The sequence below is a fragment of the Cygnus olor genome, chromosome 16 (assembly GCF_009769625.2).
Source record: "Cygnus olor isolate bCygOlo1 chromosome 16, bCygOlo1.pri.v2, whole genome shotgun sequence".
Lineage (NCBI taxonomy): Eukaryota > Metazoa > Chordata > Aves > Anseriformes > Anatidae > Cygnus > Cygnus olor.
Genome location: NC_049184.1, coordinates 12,642,493 through 12,664,176, shown reverse-complemented (window position 1 = coordinate 12,664,176; position 21,684 = coordinate 12,642,493). Strand labels below are relative to the sequence as shown.

General features: G+C 55.2%; 1 protein-coding gene across 4 annotated transcripts in view; it reads left to right on the top strand.

Moving 5' to 3' along the window:
• LAMA5 (laminin subunit alpha 5) overlaps positions 1-21,611 on the top strand; it is a 90,848-nt gene extending 69,237 nt beyond the window's left edge. For 3 of the 4 annotated variants that reach the window (XM_040575607.1, XM_040575606.1, XM_040575604.1), the window contains exons 31-80: positions 131-257; positions 465-604; positions 823-938; positions 1,213-1,424; positions 1,515-1,719; positions 1,947-2,091; positions 2,396-2,536; positions 2,927-3,088; positions 3,269-3,370; positions 3,454-3,537; positions 3,816-4,046; positions 4,569-4,682; positions 4,963-5,090; positions 5,315-5,395; positions 5,836-6,050; positions 6,602-6,702; positions 6,793-6,973; positions 7,257-7,400; positions 7,484-7,635; positions 7,713-7,823; positions 8,847-8,958; positions 9,487-9,657; positions 10,570-10,766; positions 10,857-10,973; positions 11,048-11,202; positions 11,382-11,523; positions 11,812-11,914; positions 12,035-12,148; positions 12,266-12,445; positions 12,848-12,990; positions 13,225-13,410; positions 13,651-13,787; positions 14,228-14,381; positions 14,517-14,650; positions 14,774-14,936; positions 15,283-15,414; positions 15,644-15,795; positions 16,097-16,229; positions 16,493-16,633; positions 16,848-16,978; positions 17,061-17,228; positions 17,310-17,442; positions 17,583-17,731; positions 17,852-18,038; positions 18,303-18,455; positions 18,576-18,735; positions 18,835-18,965; positions 19,063-19,153; positions 19,888-20,007; positions 20,150-21,611. In XM_040575607.1, coding sequence (XP_040431541.1) covers positions 131-257; positions 465-604; positions 823-938; positions 1,213-1,424; positions 1,515-1,719; positions 1,947-2,091; positions 2,396-2,536; positions 2,927-3,088; positions 3,269-3,370; positions 3,454-3,537; positions 3,816-4,046; positions 4,569-4,682; positions 4,963-5,090; positions 5,315-5,395; positions 5,836-6,050; positions 6,602-6,702; positions 6,793-6,973; positions 7,257-7,400; positions 7,484-7,635; positions 7,713-7,823; positions 8,847-8,958; positions 9,487-9,657; positions 10,570-10,766; positions 10,857-10,973; positions 11,048-11,202; positions 11,382-11,523; positions 11,812-11,914; positions 12,035-12,148; positions 12,266-12,445; positions 12,848-12,990; positions 13,225-13,410; positions 13,651-13,787; positions 14,228-14,381; positions 14,517-14,650; positions 14,774-14,936; positions 15,283-15,414; positions 15,644-15,795; positions 16,097-16,229; positions 16,493-16,633; positions 16,848-16,978; positions 17,061-17,228; positions 17,310-17,442; positions 17,583-17,731; positions 17,852-18,038; positions 18,303-18,455; positions 18,576-18,735; positions 18,835-18,965; positions 19,063-19,153; positions 19,888-20,007; positions 20,150-20,307 — 7,239 coding nt within the window. In that variant the 3' untranslated portion in view covers positions 20,308-21,611. The remainder of the gene's footprint in view (positions 1-130; positions 258-464; positions 605-822; positions 939-1,212; positions 1,425-1,514; positions 1,720-1,946; positions 2,092-2,395; positions 2,537-2,926; positions 3,089-3,268; positions 3,371-3,453; positions 3,538-3,815; positions 4,047-4,568; positions 4,683-4,962; positions 5,091-5,314; positions 5,396-5,835; positions 6,051-6,601; positions 6,703-6,792; positions 6,974-7,256; positions 7,401-7,483; positions 7,636-7,712; positions 7,824-8,846; positions 8,959-9,486; positions 9,658-10,569; positions 10,767-10,856; positions 10,974-11,047; positions 11,203-11,381; positions 11,524-11,811; positions 11,915-12,034; positions 12,149-12,265; positions 12,446-12,847; positions 12,991-13,224; positions 13,411-13,650; positions 13,788-14,227; positions 14,382-14,516; positions 14,651-14,773; positions 14,937-15,282; positions 15,415-15,643; positions 15,796-16,096; positions 16,230-16,492; positions 16,634-16,847; positions 16,979-17,060; positions 17,229-17,309; positions 17,443-17,582; positions 17,732-17,851; positions 18,039-18,302; positions 18,456-18,575; positions 18,736-18,834; positions 18,966-19,062; positions 19,154-19,887; positions 20,008-20,149) is intronic. The other variant, XM_040575605.1, reaches the window with a different exon arrangement.
• Positions 21,612-21,684: the final 73 nt, after the last annotated feature.

The window sequence follows — 21,684 nt, the reverse complement described above, 5'->3', positions numbered from 1 at the left end:
CCTGACAGTTGTGCAGTAGGAGCACAAGTCTGTGCAATAATAAATGAAAAACAAGCAGGTGTAAGTGCAGGCGTCAGATTGAATTTTATTTATTTATTTTTTCTCTCTCTGTTCTCGTGTTTGGGGCCAGGATGCTGTTGTGTTTAACAGCCGGATTCAGAACCTGGGACGCTACGCCTTCATCCTGCACTACTACCAGCCCAATCATCCCACCTTCCCTGTGGAAGTGTTAATCAACGGGGGGCGCATCTGGCAAGGTGAGATGAGCAGAGCCCTGGGGAAAGCTGCAGATAGGCAACAGCGCTGTAAGAGGCGCCCCAGAAAGTTTTTTGTGCTAGACAGTAACTGGGTTCTCTGAGGAATGCAAACATGAAGTAAGACTGACTCTCAGCTCTTTCAAACTGGGAGGGTATGATGGGGTCTGCAAGGGAAATGTGAGACCAATATCTTTGTTGTTTTTTCAGGTCAGACCAATGCAACTTTCTGTCCGCATGGCTATGGGTGCCGGAGCCTGGTAGTTTCCGAGGACCAGATTATTCTGGACGTTACTGATAATGATCTGACTGTGGTTGTTCGAGTGCCAGAGGGCAAGCAGCTGTGGTTGGTGAGTCTCACTCTGGGAAGCTCCTTGGCATGCTGGACCAGGCTCCAGCAGGGCTTGGGGATTTTTGCAACTGTGTCACCATAAGAATGTTTCCCACCATCCTCAGTTTCTGAACTACCTTAGAAAGTTGCAATCTCAGTGTTAGTGGCGTAGAATTGTGGGCAGGGTTCACATCTGTCCAGCTCAGCTAAGACTCACCCATCTTGTCCTTGCTGCAGGATTACATCCTTGTGGTGCCGGAAGACAGCTACAGTTCTCAGTACCTTCAGGAGGAACCCCTGGACAAGTCCTATGACTTCATCAGCAGCTGTGGCATTAACAGCTTCTACATCAAGTGAGACCTTTGGCTTTGGGTGGCTGCTCTGCTGTACAAGGGCTGCATGCTCCACAGAGAGCAACAGCCTTTTCCCTTTGCAGACATCGTGTGTGGCAGGGGAGGGCTCTGGTTAATGCTTTCCTTATCGAATGACCAAACCCAGGGGTGTTTGGGGGATCTCAGTGTCACAGGGCTCTCCATCCCACCAGTTCAGTGTTTCTGTAGGATTTTGGGGTGGTGGGGAGGTTGGGAGACTGTGCCACACGATGACTCTTCCTGCCTTCCCCTGCAGTCCCAGCACATCGTCGAGGTTTTGCCGCGACTCCGCCATCTCACTGTCCCTCTTCTACAACAACGGGGCGCAGCCCTGCCAGTGCCATGAGGCAGGGGCACGGGGCAGCCAGTGCGAGCCCTTCGGCGGGCAGTGTCCCTGCAAGTCCAACGTCATCGGGCGAGAGTGCTCCCGCTGCGCCACCGGCTACTGGGGCTTCCCCAACTGCAGGCGTAAGTTGTCCTGTCTCCTGCTCTGGCCGTTTTGCCTTGGGCTGCCTGGGTCTTGCCCTCACAAACACAGCTTCTTCCTGCCTCTTCCAGCCTGTGACTGTGGGACACGTCTCTGTGACGAAGTGACGGGGCAATGCATCTGCCCTCCGCACACCCTGAAGCCGGAATGCGTTGTCTGTGAGCCCCAGACCTTTGGCTGCCATCCTCTCATCGGGTGTGAGGACTGCAATTGCTCTCGGCCGGGCGTGCAGGAGCTGACAGAGCCGGGCTGCGATGTGGACAGCGGGCAGTGCAGGTGAGGGGGCCCTGTCCCTGTCCAGGGCACATCTGGCAGCATCTCCGGTCCCTGGGGGAGTAACTGGACACGTTGGCAGGCTGCAGGGAGGAAACAGGCAGGATGGGGAAGTCCTTGTCGGCACTGTGTCCCTGCCAGCACGGATGAAACTCTGCAAACCCGACTGATCCTCATACAGCAGCGTGAGGCTGAGGTTTCTAATGCTGCACCTCTTGTGTCCTGTCCAGGTGCAAGCCCAATGTCATAGGGCGACAGTGCGACCTCTGTGCCCCCGGCTACTACCACTACCCCAACTGCCAGCGCTGCGACTGCCACCCAGCTGGCACTGAAGCAAGCACGTGCGATCCGGTCACAGGGCAGTGTCACTGCAAGGTCAGTCCTCCAGCACTTTCATGTGGTGCGTTTCTGCTCGGCTCAAGTCTCCTTGCTCTGGCAATATGTTCAGTCTGGGGGGCTACGGGAGTCTGGTGGGCCAAGAGGGAGCGAGACACAAGGAGTAGCTGGTCCAGAATACCCTGAAAAGCTTCTTTTCCCTATTTTTCCTGGCTGCAAGGGCTCATTCACCAGGCAGTTGCTGGGGAGTCAGGCACTCTGAACCACTCATACAGCCATCTCTGTCCTCTAGGAAGGCCTAGCAAGGAGCTGCTGACACTGTTGAGCTTTGTTTGTCTTCCAGGAAAATGTGGAGGGCCCGAGGTGTGACCAGTGCCGCCTGGGGACGTTTTCTTTGGACGCCAGTAACCCCAAGGGTTGCACCAAGTGTTTCTGCTTTGGTGCGACAGATCGCTGCCGCAGCGCTGAGAAGTACCGAGCCGAGGTAAGGGGGCTCCCAGAGCTCACAGATGAGTTGTGTTCCCGTCTGCCTGGCTCTCTGCTGCCCGGGGGTCTCCATCCCGCACTGATCTTAACCCTCTGGAAGATAGGCTGTGAGGAAGGTTATCTTTGTCTTACTGCGCCCATCTCCCACTTTCAGCCCCTTTTTCTGGTCCCTGGGGCCTCGTAGGGTGGAAAGGCGTAGCAGGGTTGTGCCACGTGGGGCTGGTGCTCTGCTTTCCAGTGGCTTCATCAAGATGCATGGGAGGTTGTGACCCTCTTGGCATCCTTTCAGCTGTACTGAAAAGTGTCAGCATCCAAACACATCCTGTAGTTCCACCAGAGCACAGTGGGGGCTCCCTGGAAAATGCGTACAGTTGATGTTTCCCCGCAGTTCATCGACATGAACGGGTGGCTCTTGCTGAGCAGTGACCGCCAGGAAGTGCCAACGTCCCTGAGCCTGCGGGAAGAGCTCCTCCGCGCTGATCTCAAGAACCTCCCAGATGCCTATCAGGAGCTCTACTGGGTTGCACCCAGCTCCTACCTCGGGGACAGGGTAAGAACACAGTGAGAGCTGGACCAGCAGCCAAGCACATCCCTGACCCCACCAACATGCACGCCGGCAGCATGCCCACAAGCGTGCAGGCACGGCTCACTCATGATTGAGCACAGACAGCTCAGACTCAGGTCCCTGCTGTGGACTTGCAGCAACGTATGTGATTTGGCTCTCCCTTAGGTTTCCTCCTACGGTGGCCACCTGCGCTACGAGCTTCACTCCGACCCCCGGAGGGGCGATGTTTTCATTCCAATGGAGTCCCGCCCGGACGTGATCCTGAAGGTGCAGCCCGAGAAATTCTCTGGTGGCTCCTGCTAACGTGAGCAGGATGAGGTGGTGACTGACACTTTCCTTGCTGTTCCCAGGGAAATCAGATGAGCATCATGTTTCTGGAAGGCTCCTACCCATCCCCAGGGGGGGTACATGAAGGTCAGCTGCAGCTGGTGGAGGTGAGTTTGCACACACGTGTGTACCAAGTTAAGTGCTCAGATGCTACTGAAAGGACAAGACTAGCATGTAGGCAGAAGGGAGGATTGCTTTGAGCTCAGTATTTTTGTTGCTGCCTGTTGCAGCAGAACTTGCTGTGAAAATCCAGGAACTGTTTTACCTGTGCAAAGGGGAGACATCCCAGCGGCAGGGAAGTGAAGGTTAGGCTGGATGTCCAAGCACCTGGTACAAAATAAGGGCTTATGCTTTCTGCCAGTAATGTCAGGTCTTCTCCCACTAGGGTAACTTCAGGCACACGGAGACGCACAACCCTGTGTCTAGAGAGGAGCTCATGATGGTGCTGGCAAACCTGGAGCAGCTGCAAATACGGGCACTCTTCTCCCAGCTCTCCTCATCTGTGTCCCTGCGCCGTGTGGTCCTGGAGATTGCAACGGATACAGCTACAGGCGTCCAAGCCAGCAACGTGGAGTTGTGCTTTTGCCCAGCTAACTACCAGGGAGACTCCTGCCAGGTAGGGGCAAAAGGGCACACGCCATTCCAGGCAGAGAGTAGTTGAGCAGAGACCATTTGGGGCCTCAGACACCCCTCGTGCTTAGTGCAGGTGGCAGTACATGGGGCTTGGATTATTGACCCCTGAGGGCTTTAGTTTTAATCGCAGCTCAGGTTGTGTCTGAGGAAGGAACAACATCTCCCAAACTCCGCACCAGCCTGCTCACAGCTTCCCTTCCACCACAGCACTTGGGAGCCCTGCATTAGCTGCACCTGGCCTCTTGGAAAAGGCATGATGGGGAAATTGTTCGGGTGTTGAAGACCAAAATCAAGTTCTTGCAGTATCTTGGAGTAGGTCCTACTGCCTGTGCAATTATCTCTTACTGATGAGGAGCAGAAAAGAGCTGCGTGGAAAAAATCTTTGTTGTTGCTTTTAATCTCTTCTCTATCTATACAGCCCTGTGGAAATTCTGTCATGGAAACTAAATCAGTCTCTGCTTTGTCAGGCTGTTTTTCACATCTCTGTCTTCTCCTCTCTCCTCAGGAATGTGCTCCAGGTTACTACAGGGACACCAAGGGGCTATTTTTGGGAAAATGCATCCCATGTCATTGCAACGGCCACTCAGATCAGTGCCTGCCAGGGTCTGGGATATGCCTTGTAAGTAAACAGTGAACCAGCGTGGTATTTTGGACTTGGAAGATCTGTAGTGTGTGATGAAAAAAGCTCTTCACATGCAAACTGCGTCAGTGGGACCACGCTTGAATCAGAGCATTTGCTGCACGTGCCATTTCAGGGGTGGTCCCATTCAGGGTCAGCCTCGGGTGAAAAACAGTTCTAGGAAAGAGAAAGGATCAAAGCATCCAGATATCTGGTGGGGAATTGTCTGTGCGAGCCACTATTTCCTGCTGTCAGTGCTGAGCCTGCCTTGTCCTTGCAGAACTGCCAGCACAACACGGAGGGAGACCACTGCGAGCAGTGCAAGGACGGCTACGTGGGCAGCCAATCTGCTGAAGGGTCCCTGCAGTGTGTCGGATGTCCGTGTCCTCTTTCCGTTGCCTCCAACAAGTGAGCACCCTTGAGTGGAATTGCCTGTTTGCCCCCCATTTAACTGCTGGGAACAAGGCTGGCCCACGTCAGGGCGCTGGTTTGGCGCTGGGAAGTGAGCCTTTTCCATGACCCCAAACCCACTCTCCTGCCCGAGGTCCCAGCAGTCCACACCAAGTAACTGACCCCCCGGCACCACGTCAGTGAGGTGCCTGCACCTTCCCATTCACCCCTTGTCGTTTCAGTTTTGCTGTCGGTTGTGTCCGCAAGAGCTCCAACATGCAGTGCCTCTGCAAGCCGGGCTACGCTGGACCCAACTGTGAGCGGTAAGGAAACCCGTGTTTCTGGGGCCACAGCCACGCTAGTCCAATGCAGCCACTGCTGTGGCACAACAAAAGTTGTTCTAGTAGAAACTGCAGAGGGAACAGTTGGCCTTGCCCCCAGTGTGATTTGCTCTGGCAGGAATTCTTTCGGTCCCTTTCAGCCTGCAGATACCCCATGGCTGTCTTTACTGCTGACATATTGTGCTACTGGGGCTGCATTACTTAGCTGGGCTTTGCCTTAGCTTGCAGTCTGTGATAAAGGCACCTTTCTGGGGTATCCAAAGGGAAAACACAAAGTGCTTTGAGATCCCAGGGGGCTGCATCAATTGCAAATCTTGGATGCCCTCACTGATAATTGCTCAAGACTGAAGTGTGGTGCCAGCAAGGGCTCTGAGGATCCCCCCAGTGCCCTGGCTGTGTTTTAACTTGCTGTGTTTCTCCAGGTGTGCCCCGGGATATTACGGCAATCCCTTGGTGATTGGCAGTTCGTGCCAGCCCTGCGACTGCAGCAGGAACACGGATCCCAACATGCTCTTCAGCAGCTGCGACTCCCTGACGGGTGCCTGCACGGGGTGCATGCACCACACAGCCGGTGCACGGTGCGAGGTCTGCGCCCCTGGCTTCTATGGGGATGCAGTGACAGCCAAGAACTGCACGCGTGAGTGGGGCAGGCAGCACGCACTGTGGGGAGAAGGTGGACAGACAGACCTCTGACATGTCAAGAGCCTTGGATGAGCTGCTCGTTGCCTGGATGAGTCATGCGCTCAGTTACATACGTGCCCGGACAGGCAGCCTCTAAATACGATGTTAAAAAAAAAACAAAAAACAGCTCTAAAAACGTACCCTCCAGCATCACAACTCCATAACCTCCAATCCACCCGTCTGTAGGCTGCCAAGCCACACCCAGGCTGGAACAGCCTTACTCCAAGCAGCTACTGCAGCCACGGTGCTGGCACTTCCCCGGGAGCGTGGGTGTGCACAGCCCACTCCCAGCACCGCTCAGCTCCCTCTCAGGAGCGGCAGCTCACAAAAGAGGGGCTGTCCTGGGCGAGGGTAATGGGAATAAATTGTCAGCTGGAGAAGGTCCAAGAGGAGAGAGGCTCTTTGGTAGTGAGAAATAGGGTTCCCTGTCAGGAATAAGGGGGTTTGGGGGTAGCTGACCAGTCTCTTCAGTTCAGCACATAACTGGGTGTATCTTTTCCCTGGCAGAGTGCAACTGTTCGCCTTGCGGGACTGACTCATGCCATCCACAGACTGGCCAGTGCTTCTGCAAGGCTGGGGTGACAGGCCAGCACTGCGACCGCTGCGAGGTGAGGGCCGCCTGCGTGCCGTGACAGTGCCAGTGCAGACACGCCTGCCCTCTTTGTGAACGGGGCACCCACTGACCTGCTTTTCCCTAGGAGGGGTACTACGGCTTCGAGGGATGCTCGGGCTGCCAGAGGTGTGACTGCGACGTCGGTGCTGTGGGGAGCAGCTGCCACGTGCAGAGCGGACAGTGCAGCTGCCTGCCCGGCGTCAGTGGCCTGCGCTGCCAGCAGTGTGCCCCCGGCTACTGGGGCTTCAGCGAGAGGGGCTGCAGAAGTGAGTCCTGCTGTTGGTGCTGGGTTCCTCACGTGGAGGAGCGGGACAAGGTTTCGGTGGCATGTGTGCTTGTCAAATTGTTAGGGGAGGAAAACAGTTAACTGCTGTTTGAGGTCCTGCGCGTGTTGCCAGAATGCACAGGGAAGCCCCCAGCAGTGCCATGCACATAGATATCCAGAGATGCAATTGCACAGCTAGAATAAAACCACCTCTTCCCCTCCCTCCGGTGTGGCAACAGCACAAAATGATGACACGGGCCTTTCCCTGTTATTACACTTGGCAGAATGTGAGTGCAGAGGAGGCTCCTGTGACCCGCGCACCGGGGAGTGCACCTGCTCCAACGGGCTGACGGGGAAGCAGTGCGACGTCTGCATGCACGACTACGAGATCCCGGTGGCGAATGGCCCAGACAGCATGAGGTGTGAAGGTCTGTGTCCTGCAGTGCTGGGGAACGAGGGGCGGGAAGCCCCGGGAGAAGGCTCCGTGCTGACTGCTGCGTTCCCCTGGCAGTGTGCGATAGCTGTGTCCTGCTTCTGCTGGAGGATCTGCAGAGCATTGAGATGTCCTTGCCCTCCATCCGCAACCAGCTGGTCAACCTCAACGCCAGCTCCATCGCCTGGGCTCGCCTCCACAGCCTCAACAGTACTATGGCAGCTATCGCTGTGCGTGCAAGGTATAATGCTGTTTTTAGCCTGTGTTTGCTGGTCCGTTGGCCTAATTTCAGCTCTTTTTTTTCCAGAACCAGCTGCGTGAGTACCAAAGAGCCATGAGCAAGGTCAGGCAAAGGGCTGATGAGCTGGAGGATGAGAACACGGACCTCACGCAGGACTTGAATGCACTGCAGCACAAAGTAGGATATTTCTCCATCTCCCTCCCCTAGCCAGAGCAAGAGTCCCCCCCTTTTATCTAAAATGAGGGGTTTGAAGGCTGTGAGGAACCTAGTTCTGGCAGGATGGATCTCCTGCTCAGCCCAGCTGTGAATGTCGGGGTGTCTTACTCAGCTGCCCAAGCTACGTTACCTGCATGGCTCCATTGGAGGGCTGTTAAATTTCTTGTGATATCGATGGCTGTTTCTTGATTTAACACTTGCTTTTGAAGGAGCTCCATATTTAATCAGTAAAAATAAATACAATGTCATTTATGTTCCCTCCCGTATGCTACTTCTGTAAATGTCCAAGTCTGTCTTGGGTGTATCCCTGTGGCAGGGAGAAGCCATGCCCTGTCAGCAAACAAATACATCCTCTTTATTGTAGTTATCCTTAGGGGCCTCAGTACTGCACACATTTTGCAAGGTGCAGTCGGTACAGTCTAGAAACACTACTTGTGTCTTCAGAGAATTTGTAAACTGAGCGGAATTTGATTTGATTTACAATCTCCCTGCTTTTAATCTAAGGGAGAGGGAAACGTTTCTACTTGAGACTTTTGGGTGTCCCTTGGGCAGCTGCATGGACAAATGTCTGCCTCTGTGTATACATAAGTCCATGCTTCTAACAGCTGAACTGCAGGCCTGTACCTCTTCTTGTTCCCTGGTCAGGACCCAGGTGGGCCTAGCACTGGGTTCTAAGCCTTTTCCTGTGTCAAGAGCAAGAGCACAGGACAGAGACACCCTCTGTGGTCTTAGAACCATTTCAGGATCCAGAACCTATTGCACTGGGAGCTTCACTTCTCACTTGTGCTCCTGTAAGGTAGTAAATAAGACCGTTAATAACACATCACAGGAGAGCAGCACCAAATAGCTGTTGCAGATGTGACTTCAAGGAGCTCAAAAGCTGTGTATTCCTAGTCTTGTGTGTTTTTTGGGAACATCATACCCTCTGATGGGTCATGTTAAACATAACTTACTCGTGAGCTAAGCCTGTGTTTTGTGTTTTAGATGACAATGACTCACAGGAAAGCAAACCATTTAGAGGAGAATACAAGAGAGACTTACCAGAGAGGGGAGCAACTCCTGCTGAATATCCAGGGTATTCAGAAAAGCATTGGAGGTAGGTAAAGAAGCATCCCGGCTTTGTGGGTTTTTGCTGCTGGGAATTTCGCTTTGCAAACAGAGTACTGCATCACTTAGAAAGGGCCATGGAAAAAAAGAAGGGGAAATGCAAATGTAGTGGAGATCCTCCCAGACTCATGGCTGTTTGGGTGGACCAGAGGTTATTGTGAGTCCCAGCTGTCTGACTGAATGCCATCTTTGGAAAAAATACATGAAACTTGCACAAATGTTATTAAAATGCATAAAACTGTCACTTCAGGAGAGATTTAGCAAAACAGGGAGCGACTGGATCAAGGAGAGGAGGCAAAATCACAAGAAGGTGCTTGGGATGTAGCGTGTATTAGTGGTAGTGTTCAACAAGACAGAAACATGGCAATACACCTGAGTGATATTGCAGTTTGGGTGCCTGAGTTCTGAACAAGGGCTGGCTGCATTTTGGTGAGGGTGATGTGGGAGATGGAAGGTCTCAGAGGGTTGTGAAGGGACCGGGGTCCGTTGATGCTAACAGGACTGGATTTCTCTGCAGACTTGGTGCGGCAGATGGCCAAGTTCGGGGCGGCAAACGCCAGTACCACCTCCACTGAGGAGTTTCGGCAGAAGATGGCTGAGGTGGAGAGGATGCTGAGGGAGATGAAGGAGCGGAATCTGGGCAGCCAAGAAGAGCTGGCAAGGCGCGAGCATGAGGAAGCTCAGAAGCGTGAGTCCAGCTCAGCAGCATGGGACAGAGTTGTGCAGACCCTGCTTGGTTTGGTTGTTCCTGACAGCCTGGTTTGGAACCCTTGCAGACACTACACATCATAGTCATGTTTGGAGGGTGTGGTTATTAAAACAAACACCCCTCACAAGTTTCACAGTAATTTCTGGGTCGTCTTTGCCACCCCAAGGGATCACTTATAATTTTTTTCCCCTCAAAATGAATTTTAGAGCTGATTGTATTAACTGGGTAGTTTGGTTTTACGACCAAAAATGACAACACTTAGAGCCAGGAGTTAGCATTTATCATACAAACATTACATGTGGATGGGAATGAGACACCTTGTGTTTCTTCACTGTCCCAAGAGAGTGGTTCAGAATAATAACTGGCAGCCCACCATCCTCAGCAGCCCTGCCATCCCGAGGGCTTCCCTTGCAGGACCAAGGGGTCACATTCTGCTTCTGTGCAAAGCTCTGCTGCATAATCAGGCAGACCAGCTATTGCAGGGAGCTGAGTGCTTCTGATTAGCAGACAGTGGCAAAACATAATTCAGCAGTTGTCAACTGGAATTATAAACTGTCTCTCACTAGAAATAAGTAAGTGAAATGGGGAGTAATTAAGCAGTGGAATGGGACTCAGGTAGAGGTTCTCCATCATATGGAGCCTTACAGGCATGGCTGAGCATCTTTCTGAAAGAGATCCTATTTCTCTCACCAGCATTGGGGATTTTTAGACAATACTGGATGAGCTCCTATGCTATCCAGGCTGAAGGAGGAAGGGAGGGAGGATAGTCACTTCAGGTCTTGATACCAACAGAGTGAGACCAGAATCAGGCTTTTCCACAACCAAGCACAGAAAGAGCTCTTTAACACAGGAGGATGGGTTAGTGACAGTTCTCACCTCCTCCGTCCTCAGTGTTGCATCGGGTGAAGAGCGAGTTTCATTCCCACTGGGAGTCCAACCAGGACCTGGTGAGCAGCATCCAGGACCGTCTGGCACAGCACAGCTCCCAGCTGATGGATCTCCGCGATGCCCTCAATGAGGCTGTGAACAAGACCAGGCAGACAGAGGACTTGAACAGTCTGAACCGCAACAACCTGGAGGAGAGTCAGGTAGACCTTCACCACATATACTCATTCTACCCAGCAGTGAGGAGTTCCTGCCCTGGTCCCACTCGCTCCTAACTCCACATCTCTGTCTAGCAAAAGAGTCGTGAGCTCCAGAAGCAGTATGGGCTGGTGCAGGAGACCCTGAGGATGGCCGAGGACTCCCTGGCCCAGGTCTCCAACTTCCTACAGAAGATGGAGAGCGCAAAGGAGGTGAGTGATGGAGTTGCTTTGGTATGGGCAGAGCACAGTGGGGCAGCCCTGGGGAGTGACACGTGTCCTTGCAGGCATACGAGAAGCTGGCGGCACTGCTGGATGGAGCGAAGCTGCCCCTGACAGAGCGGGTCAAGAAGTTCTCCCCAGCCAGCAGCAAGATCCCCATCGTGGAGCAGGCGGAGGAGCATGCCCGGCTCCTGAGCGAGCTCGCCAAGAACCTGTCCAGGTGAGACATCCACCCAGCTCCCTGGTCCTGCCTCTTGGTTGGTCACCACCCAACCCAACCTTGACCTATGAGAGTTGGGGATGGGAAACCACAGCCCCTACATTGCAGCAGAGGAGCAGTGGGGTGTTGTTTCCAAGGCTTTAGCTCCACAGGCTTGACAGCTTTGTCTTCCAACACAGCATTATCCAGGGCACGAACCAAGATGGCTTTATCCAGAGGGCAATTGATGCCTCCAATGCCTATGCCAGCATCATTGAAGCTGTGAAAAAAGCTGAGCGAGCAGCCCACGACGCCGATGAGGCAGCTGGCAAGGCTTTGATGGTACGTGCTGTGCAGACAAGCAAAAGCCAAATTCCCTCAATGGTCTTGCAGCTTTTCACACCCACACATAGTGGTCTGCTGCCCCCTCCCTCTGAGACTTCAGCGCTTTGTTCTTTGTCAGAGAACACGAGATCTGCCAGGGCTGGTCTCTGGGGGTTGGGGTCTCCCCATCGCACCCCACAGGACACCCCACTGCAGTTGTCCAAATGAGCATTTTTTGAGGGTGGTCAGGAGCAGTGACTTGAATTCCTCTTCCAGACTCCCAGGCAGCACCTGTTTGTTTTACAGAACGTCATATCGGAAAATCTCGGGGCTATCTCTAAAGAGCTGAAGAGGAACAGCAGCAACCTTGAGGAGTCTGTGATGAGAGAGCAGAGAAAACTCAATGGAGGTGAGAGAAACTCCTTGCCTCAGTGGAGGCTTTGGGCAGAAGTAGCAGATCACAATGTCCTTTGGGCTGGACTGAGACCCAACATGCTGAGTATGTGTTTATACGTTTCTTTAATTGCAGCTATTAAAGGCACTCTGCAGACAGCGAAGGACAAGCTGGCCAACCTCCGCACAAAAAAGGAGCAGCTTTTGAACCAGCTGCAGTCTGTGCAAGATATGCTGGGAAGGGACCAAGGTTTGTCCTGGGTGGGCACTGGTGCTCTCTGCCTCTTTTCTCAAGTCCAGGCTGTGAGCCAAGACTGCTTCTTCTCCTCTCCTGGCCACCTCAGAGATTTTCTTCCTATCTTTCTAGAGGACACAAAGGAAGCGATCCAGAAAGCCAAAGCAGCAGCGACAGAGGCCAACGAAACAGCTTCAAGAGTGGAAGATACCCTGAGCACCATGAGGAAGAACCTGGATGAGTGGAAAGACAAGTATGGAGGCCTCAGAAACGAAGATCTGAACCGAGCAGTCCAAGACGCCAGGAAATCTGGTGAGTGCTCATTCTGCTTGGCTACTGGGGCTGAGTCCAGTGCAAGCCAGTGCCTGGACAGATCCGTCCTCAGAGACCGTGCTTTTAGGAGCTGTGCTTTTAGGAGCTCCACATCAGGAGCGTAGGGACGTGAAGAAGCCAGTACTAGGTGCCTCAAATCCTGCTCCTTCGTTTTAATTTCAGTCTACGTTTTCGTTTCGTTTTAATTTCAGTGTGTGTATCACCTGGGCTTTTACTGCAAGAGATTGCATGCACTGGAATATCTTTAAACCCCTCTTCAAGGCTGCTGTGCTTGGGGGGTGATAGCGTGACCCTGCCTGGACTTGCACGTCTCAAAATTGCAAGATCTTCACATCTCCCTTCCTCACTAACACAAAAACACTGGTTCCTTTCTAATTCCAGTGTCCAGCCTGGAAAGCACCATCCCGCTCCTGCTGGGGACGCTGAGCAGCCTGGAGAACAGGAGGAACAAGAATGCCACTGTGTCAGAGAACATCGTGCGGATCCGGCAGCTCATCACGCAGGCGAGGAATGCCGCCAGCAAGGTGGGCTTGTGGGAGGGTGAGGGCTGTGCACAGGGGGCGAGGGGCTTGGGGTGAACGAGGACCTACCTGAGGGTGGTATGTAAATGGGAGAGGTGGCTAGAAGAGCTCTGGGGCTACCAGGCGTGGCTGCTTGCTCAAGGGAAGACTCCAGAAAGTGGACTTGGCAGAGTGGTCGTGGACAAGAGGTAGCAGCAGTGGTTTCAGCCCTTTGGGCTTGGATTTCTTTCCCTCCAGGTGAAGGTACCCATGAAGTTCAATGGCAGCTCAGGCGTGCAGGTCCGGATGCCCAGCAACCTGCAGGATTTGGCAGCCTACACATCCCTCAAATTCTACATCCAAAATCCTGAGCCCAGGAGCCGGCAGCGACGGCAGGATGGGGCAGAAGAGGGGCGGTTCGTGTTGTACCTGGGCAGCCGGGAGGTGAGATGGGACCGCACGGGCAGGAGGGGGGCAGCAGGAGCCCAGGCAGGTAGCAGTGTCAGTGGGGGATCCTGCCTGGACATCATGCCCTCGGTGCAGCCCTCAGCACCTGGGGAACCAGGAGCTTTTCTCCCCATGCCCTGCTCTTCCCCCGGCTCTGGTGCATCAGGGAGAGCATCGCTTGGTGCACTCCTGTGCATCCTGATTGCCAGCATGTGGCCCTGTCTCTCCTGCATTCAGGCCACTGGAGACTACCTGGGTATCGTGCTCAAGGACCGCAAAGTGCAGTGGGTCTACAGACTGGGTAACGAGGAGCCAGCTTCCCTAACCGTCGATGAGGAGATCGGAGAGCAGTTCGCCACCATCAGCATTAACCGGTAGGAGACTGATGGGACACGTCCTGAGGGACCTCCCTGGGAGCCTGTCCCCGCAGTGCACGTGCATAGTGGTACTGTGCCCAAACCCAGGCAGGCCTCGGGCTTGCAGAGGTGCTGTGGATTCCACACCATTTATAAATGATCAACTTAAAAAAATGCCAGGGAAATTGTCTTACCGCATCTCGGAAGGTCTGGGGGTGCCTTCACGAAAGGAAAGGTGAAAGATGATGATGCTCCTCAGGGAGAGTCCCTTCAGCCTGGTGGCAGCACTGAGAACAGGAGTGCTGACTCCTTTCGATGCACTGCTGCTGTGGGGTTCCCTGGTGGGAGGTGCACCCCTTTTTGGCTGAGCTGCATGGGGAGGCCCTTTGCTCAGGGAGGGCAAGGTTGGCTCGTCTTTGGGAGTCTCCACTTACCTTGACCATCCCTCCTTGCTGCAGGATACTGCAGTACGGGCAAATGTCTGTGATTGTGGAAAGGCAGACGGTGCACGAGACCAAGGGAGACAGCGTGGCCAAGGGGGAACAGGGGCTGCTCAACCTCGACCCGCACAACGTGGTCTTCTATGTGGGCGGCTACCCCGCCAGCTTCACGGTGAGACGGGCAGCAGGGAGGGAGGCACGGTTTCCTAGGAGGTATCAGCCGTATCTTTGGAGCTTCTTGGGGGGAGAGCCCTTGATATGGTGGGGAAACCAGGACCAAACTTGCCTTACCTGGTTCCATTCCCAGCCCCCTCCCACTCTGCGTTATCCCAACTACCGTGGGTGCCTGGAGCTGGACACGCTGAACGAGGAGGTGGTGAGTCTGTACAACTTCCAGCACACCTTCCAGTTGGACACCACCGCTGAGAAGCCCTGTGCGAGGTAAGGCACCACAGCCAGGCCAGGGCAGCTCCTGTCCCAGGGGCTTACCCTGACCCCTGGCTGCCCCAGAGCGTGGCAGCTGGCTTTGGAGTGATGCCTTGTGTCTCTTCTTGCACGGTCCAGGTCCAAGTCCACAGGAGATCCATGGCTGACCGACGGCTCCTACTTTGATGGTACCGGGTATGCAGAGATCAAGTTTGAGAGCCAGTTTGGTACAACCAAGCGCTTCGAGCAGGAGATCCGGGTTGTCTCCTATAACGGCATCCTCTTCTTCCTGGAGAATCAGGCAGGTGCCCACTCCTCTAAGGAGCCTCCACACCTGCGCGAGTGGGCTGGGGCAATCGGGAAGAGAGGGCTTTGGAAGTGGCAGAGTGCTGCTTGGAGCAGTATTTCTGCACTTTTGTTAAAAGCCACAAGAGGGCTGGACGCAGACCTCACAGCCAAGGCAGTCACTTGTCTGGTCCCGGAGGGCCTCCCCCAAGCTCCAAGAGCTTTTGAGCTAGGGCAGGGTTCACTGGCGCAGTCAGTGCGTGAGGAGCATTTCCACCTCGCAGTGCCGGTGCTGAAAGGCAGGTTGGGCTGTGCACCGAGCACCAGGGCATGGTGCTGAGCATCCGACCTGCCTCCTCTAGGGTCAGTTCCTGTGTCTGGCCATCCGGGACGGGAAGCTGGTGCTTTACTATGACTTCAGCACTGGCCTGGAGATGGCAAAACCCAGCAGCAACTCATCCTCCCTCACCGTCAGCAGCACCACAAACAAAGCGGTAAGGGAAAGCGGTGGGTGCACGGCTCACTTGGGGAGCTGGCTCTTCATCCAGAGGGCAAGTGGCGCACCTGACCCCTGGTTTTGGGAGAAGGTTTGAAGCCTGCTGGCTCCGTGCCTCCCTTTGGGGTGTTCTTTGCTTTGAGATGTGAACTGGACACCTTGTGCTGTCCTCCGTGATGGATCCGATTGCCCCAGGCTGGCAGGTCATTTTTCTCCTCTGTCTGCAGATCCAGATCTTCCTGCTCAAAATGAACAACAAGAAGCGCATCCTGGTGCGGCTGGAGCGCCTCACCATCTTCATGGTGGAGCAGGAGAACTCCCTGGAGAATGCTGTCTCCTATTACTTGGGCGGCGTGCCCCCAGCTTTGCTACCCCCCAGGTGGGTCCAGCCCAGATATTCAGGCCCGTAGTCCTTGGGGAGCCCTTCCCCAGCCACAGCCAGGGCTGCTGGAACTCTGCAAGGAAGGTTCCTCACCCTGCCCATCACCACGGGCTTGAGGGCTGAGGTGCTGATGGGTGTCATGAGCCCTCCTTGGCCAAGCTGGGTGCTATGAAACAGCCTCGTGCATGAAGCACTGGAGACACGCCAGGCCTTCGTGGTCCCAAGTGCTCTGTTTGAGAGGCTGCAGGGCCAGAACCCCCCCAGGGCTGTCCGGTAAGGCTGTCTGCTTCTCCTGCAGCTTGAAAGCACTCTTCCCCATGGGTGGGCCCATCCGGGGCTGCATGAAGGGCTTGAAGGCTCTTGGCAAATACGTTGACCTGAAGCGCATGAACACCGTTGGCGTGAGCTACGGGTGCACCTCAGACCTTCTGGTAAGCACGATGTTCTGGCAGCTGGGAAAAGGGTCCACGGGGGAAAGGATCACAGGACCCCTGGGACAGGCCCCATCTCCTGTCTAGGCAGAAAGGTGCATGAAACCCACGGCCCCTCAGTGCAGGGGGGCAGGGCAAGGTGCTCCATGTGATAGCCGTAGCACCAGGCAGACCGAGCGAGAACCTGGATGCCTTTCTCCTCTTCCCAGCAGCCTGCAATGCTGGGCCTGGCTCTCACCTCTCTTCCTTGGCATCCCTTGCAGGTGGCTCGCTCAGTCAGTGTCCACGGCCACGGCTACCTGACCCTGGCCCTCAAGGATGTGCCAGGGCTGCGGGACTTCTACAGTGGCTTCAGCTTCCAGACGAGCCAGCACGAGGGGCTGCTCTACCACCACGCTACCCAGGTGGGCTCCTGCTGTCCCCCCAGTTATCCTGGCAGTGGGGCAGAAACGTTAACTCCTGCTTCGGGGGTGGCAGTGCTCCTCCTTGGGAAAGGGAGGGATTTTGGTGGAGTGAGGGAGTGAATCCACAGTGAAATCTCCACCCTGAGCTCTTGGAGGGTGGTGGTGACATGGGCCCTTGTGCCTTCCTTCTGTAACGGCACGATGCTTTCTGCAGGAGGGGACGTGCCAGGTGTCCCTCCAGAGGGGCCAGCTGGCCTTGAACCTGCTGGAAACCAAAATCACCACTGAAAACGCCTACGCAGATGGCCGGGCCCACTATGTGGCCTTCTACAGTGACACCCGTGGGTACGTGTCCTGGCAGTGTGCGGGGCCCGAGGGGCCAGCCGCCACGGGGACCTGCTCAGCCCTCACCACTCCTCCCTGCCAGGGTGCGGCTGTACGTGGACGACGAGCTGCAGGACACCACGGCAGGCGCCAGGCCCAGCCGGCGGCAGCGACGGCAGGATGGACGGCTGCTCTTCCAGCTCGGGGGCTCGCCAGAGCCAGGTGCCCTCAGCAACCTCACCGGCTGCATCGGGAACGTCTTTGTCAAGAGGTAAGCGTCTTTGCACAGATTCAGCCCTGTCCTGCCTCCCTCGCTGGCCCAGTAACAGGAACTCTTTCTCCCTGCATGTAGGAGGTCAGAGCCACAGATGGTGGTGGACCTGCAACAGAACATGGAGAGCATCAACGTCACCATGAGCTGTGTCTGGGGAGAGCAGCCACAGCAGCTCAGAGTTGCCCTGAAGAAGGACAGAAGGAAACCCAAGGTACCAGCTGCTGTCAGACCTCTCCACGTCCTTTCCCCATCCTCTCCAGACACCACCATCACCCCCTTCCTGGGCACCTCTGCCCTGCAGCACTCACAGGGGTGCTCCCCTCACTCCATTCCTTGGTGCAACTCGTGTAGGTGCCGGGCAAGCCCATCTCAAAGGACCGCCGCCATAACCAGGAGGGGCTCTGCCAGCTGCCCCACGCAGCTGGGGGCACCTTCCGCTTTGGGGGCACCCCGAGCAGCCGCTGGGAGTTTGAGGAGATCCCAGCCTCCTTCAGCCAGAGGTGAGGCTCGCTCCATGCCCACCCCACGCACACTCAGCCCCAAGAACCATCGCTCGGAGAGTGGTGGCTCCTTGCAGCTGTGGGCGAGCAGGATGCTCCCATCACCCCCCGTCCCTGCAGGTCCCACTTCTCCCTGGAGGTGAGGCTGAACTCCTCCAACGGGCTGCTCTTCTACGTGGCGGGCAAGCGGGGCACCTTCATGGCTCTCTTTGTCTCCAACGGGCGCTTCGTCTTCGTGGTGGACGTTGGCAGGCGCCGCCTGCGCATCCGCAGCAAAGACAAGTACCGGGACCGGCGGTGGCACACGGTGAGCAGCGGGCTGGTTTTTGGCAAGACCTCGCTGAAACGTGTCGCTCCTCCCCGCCCCTGCTGCCACAACCCTGTTCTGGGCATCGCTTCCTAATTGCACGTGGGACTCCCACCATCAGATGGGACAGAAAAAGGGACAGCAAAGCTGTAGCCAGGGCTGACTGAACCTCTGAGTCGGCCTCCCCCTTCCCCAGGCATGGTTCTGGGGTTCCTCCCACCCCAGGAAGCCCCCAGCCCTGGCACTGACCTTTGGTCCTTGCAGGTCTTCTTCAGCAGAGACCAGCACCGAGCCCAGCTGGTCATCGACGGGCTGCGAGCCCAGGATGCTGCAGTGGCCACCGCAGGGCTCTTCGTGGCCCGGAGCCCCTTGTACGTGGGGGGGATCCCAGCTGGAAAAGCCAAGGCTCACGTGCCGGTGAGAGTTTGGTGGTCCCGTGGCATCATGCCATCTCTGCCAGTTCTTGGTCCCGTGGCATGGCCCCGTGCCTGCCGTGTTTGGCCCCTCTGCACTCACTCTCACGGCCTCTCTCTGCAGGACACATCAGCCTTCAGCTTTGATGGCTGCCTGAGGAACCCGCAGCTGGATGGAAAGCCCCTGGGTGCCCCCTCGCACACCTTTGGGGTGATGCCATGCTACGAGGGTGCTCTGGAGAGCGGGGTCTTCTTTGCTGCAGATGGCGGGTCCATCAGCCTAGGTACCCCACAGCAGCCTGGGCTGGTTCCCGTGGCCCTGGGAGGGTTGTGCCTCTAGGAGGTCCCTTGTCCCCTTCTCACCAGCAGCATTTCATTTTTAGCTGATGCAGTGGCAACTGAGCAGGACCTGGAGGTGTCACTGGAGGTCCGTCCCCGCAGCGCCTCTGGGCTCATCTTCCACGTTGGCACAAGAAGGAGCCACCATCTCCTGCTGTACATGGAGGAGACGAAGGTAGCGGGAAGGGCGGCTTCCCCCTGGGTTTTCAGAGGCATCTCCTGCTCACCATGCTCAGTTCAGTGACCTCTGATGATTTTGTCTCCCATGCTAGGTCACCGTGAGAGCGAACACGGGGGCTGACGAGTTGCACACATCAGTGATGTGCCCATCCCTCTGTGACGGGCAGTGGCACACCATCACAGGTGAGGTGACAGCACTCAGCTCGGGGGTGCTGCTCCCCTCCTGCTGCTCTGCTTACACCTATGAGGTGGAGGCCGGGCTCCCTCCTTGGGTATTTAAATCCCAGCTCCCACCTGTATGTGGTTAATCTGGGAGATTGTAGCTGCCATTAAGTAATTTCCTAATTACAGCCTTTGCCCAATCTCGTTAGTGCTGTCAGACCTGGTGAGCCCGAGGGACGGGGCGGTTACCAGGTCACAGAGCCACCGGCAAGGCCAGGGCTGCCCCGTGACACTGCCAGGCCAGGCCCGGGCTCGGCTCCGTCCTGCTGGGGGTGAAAGGCTCGGGGCTAAAAGGCTCGGTTGGGTGCACGTCGGTCCGGTGGGTTCAAAGCCTGCAGCTGGGCCAGGTGACTGAGCAGGAGCCCCACCTGTCTGGGCTCAGCCTTTAATGCATTTGTCATCGGGGGAGTGCTGAGGGTTTTGCATCGGGGCCTTTCTGGGTGGGGGTCACAGCCCCTGCTGGGAGAGGGCAGCTCTGCTCTGCAGGAAAACACCCCAATTTATGGACGGCTGCGGTGCTACAAGGCAGGTTTGGGGGAGGCTCTCCTGACCCCAGGCGTTTCTCGAGTGCCACACCAGGGCCTCCGACCAGCCCAGTTTTGCTGTGCTCCAGCACTGGCCTGTGCCAGAGGGCGGCGGTGGACTTGTTCTCCAGGTGAGGGAGCAGCACTGACTGGTTTTGCTTTCTTTCTAAGTTACCAAATGGAAAAACGTAATCCAGCTCGACGTGGACACGGAACGAAAATACACAATGGGGCCCAGCCAGCCTCCTGCACCCAGCACAAGGGCGACCTTCTACTTGGGAGGACAGCCAGGTGAGGGGGGGGGGGGAGATGAACTCCAGAACAAAATTCCCCAAATTGCTCTTGCAAATCTACTGCTCTTGCAAATAAAATGTCCTTAACCCCCTGCCCTGTTTCTAGCCCCACTAATGCTTGGTTTTATTTGTTCCACCAGCAGAAACAGACCAGGCCAGCACAGCGCCATCGTTACCTCCCCTCCCTCATTACGTGGGCTGTGTAAGGAATCTGTTGATCAACCGGAGCCACGTGAACCTGCTGCAAACCGGGACCGTCAGGGGCTCCGTGGGCCTTAGGGGTTGCCCCGTGCTGTAAGTAAGCGCACCTCAGCGTGCAGCCTGACCGACAGACACCGCACCGCTCCCTGGGCCCCCGCCGTCACCTCCTCGTTGCGATTAGCCGTGGCCAAACGTACCTGACCTGCAGCGACTGCAGCGCAAGCCTACAGGCACAAGTCTGGGGCCAAAACCACGGAGGGGCCACGAATCCATGGGGAAGGAGGGCAGGGGAGGAAGGTGGAGAGAAGGGGGCACTTTAGAGGCATTTTTCACAAATATAACCAAAAAGTTGGAGCAGGATGCGGAGGCAGGTCCGACTCCTTCCCCGGTGGTCAAGCATCCACAACAGGACTGGTGCTGACACACGGCTCGTGCTCGTGTGAAGAGCAGCTGTCCCCTGCCGAACTGGGCTGAAGCACACAGCAGCTGTGCAGCATGTCCCGAACCCTGTTCCCTTCACCCCACCCTCACAACGCACATAGGTTTAGGTCACAGAACACTTGAGGCAGTTAATAACAGTCACAGGCTGTCTTCTGCTGAAGGCTGGAGGCAGTTTCTGTTTTATAATGCAATTAGGACAAACTGGATTAATTCCGTCATTTCTGTGTTTTTATAAGCAAGGCCGCATTTAACCCTGCCCGCAAGGTCAGTCTCGGTTCACCTGCTGCCGCTACACAAATAAAGAGCTTTGCAAGGGGGACCTTGGACAAAATTCTGCTCTCAGAATTAGCATCTGCCTATCAGATTAATTTATAAGATTTAAAAAAAAAAAAGGAACAAAATAGGCTGGAAGAACTGCTGAGGGAAAGCAGGCCATCACACCCACCACTGAGCTCTTTGCAGTTAGATTCAGCTCTTTGCTACCACTGACAAAAGTCCTGTTGTACGAAGCAAGAAACTGTTGCTTGAAAGGGAAGTACTAAAGAAAGGTTACCTCTGTCTGGAGTTGCAATGTCACTTTGCCATCACCTCACCTGCCACCAGCTGCCTTCTCCCGTTCAGCCTAACTCACTCCTGTTACAGTGCAGGCTTCACTTGAAAAACACACTTCTTCTCCCAAGACACCTAGCTCACTCGTGCACTTACACATCATATATATATTTGTGTGTGTATATATATATATATCTAGCCACCTGGGGACAAAATCTTGCTTCTGAAATGGACTTATAACTTATATCGTATTGTTTTTTATGAGGGGTAAATATTGTAAAATGGGTTTTTAACATGTCCATCTTAAATGTAATTATGACCTGTTTTTAAGTTGTAGTATTAAAGATGGTCTTTGTAAATCACTGGTACATACTTTGGAGTCAAATAAAGTTTTATGTTATGCTCTTTCAATTTTCTGGTGAAGAGAAAGAACGAGACTAATGTAATAGAAGAGGACTAATCCCCACCTCAGGAAGCAGCACAA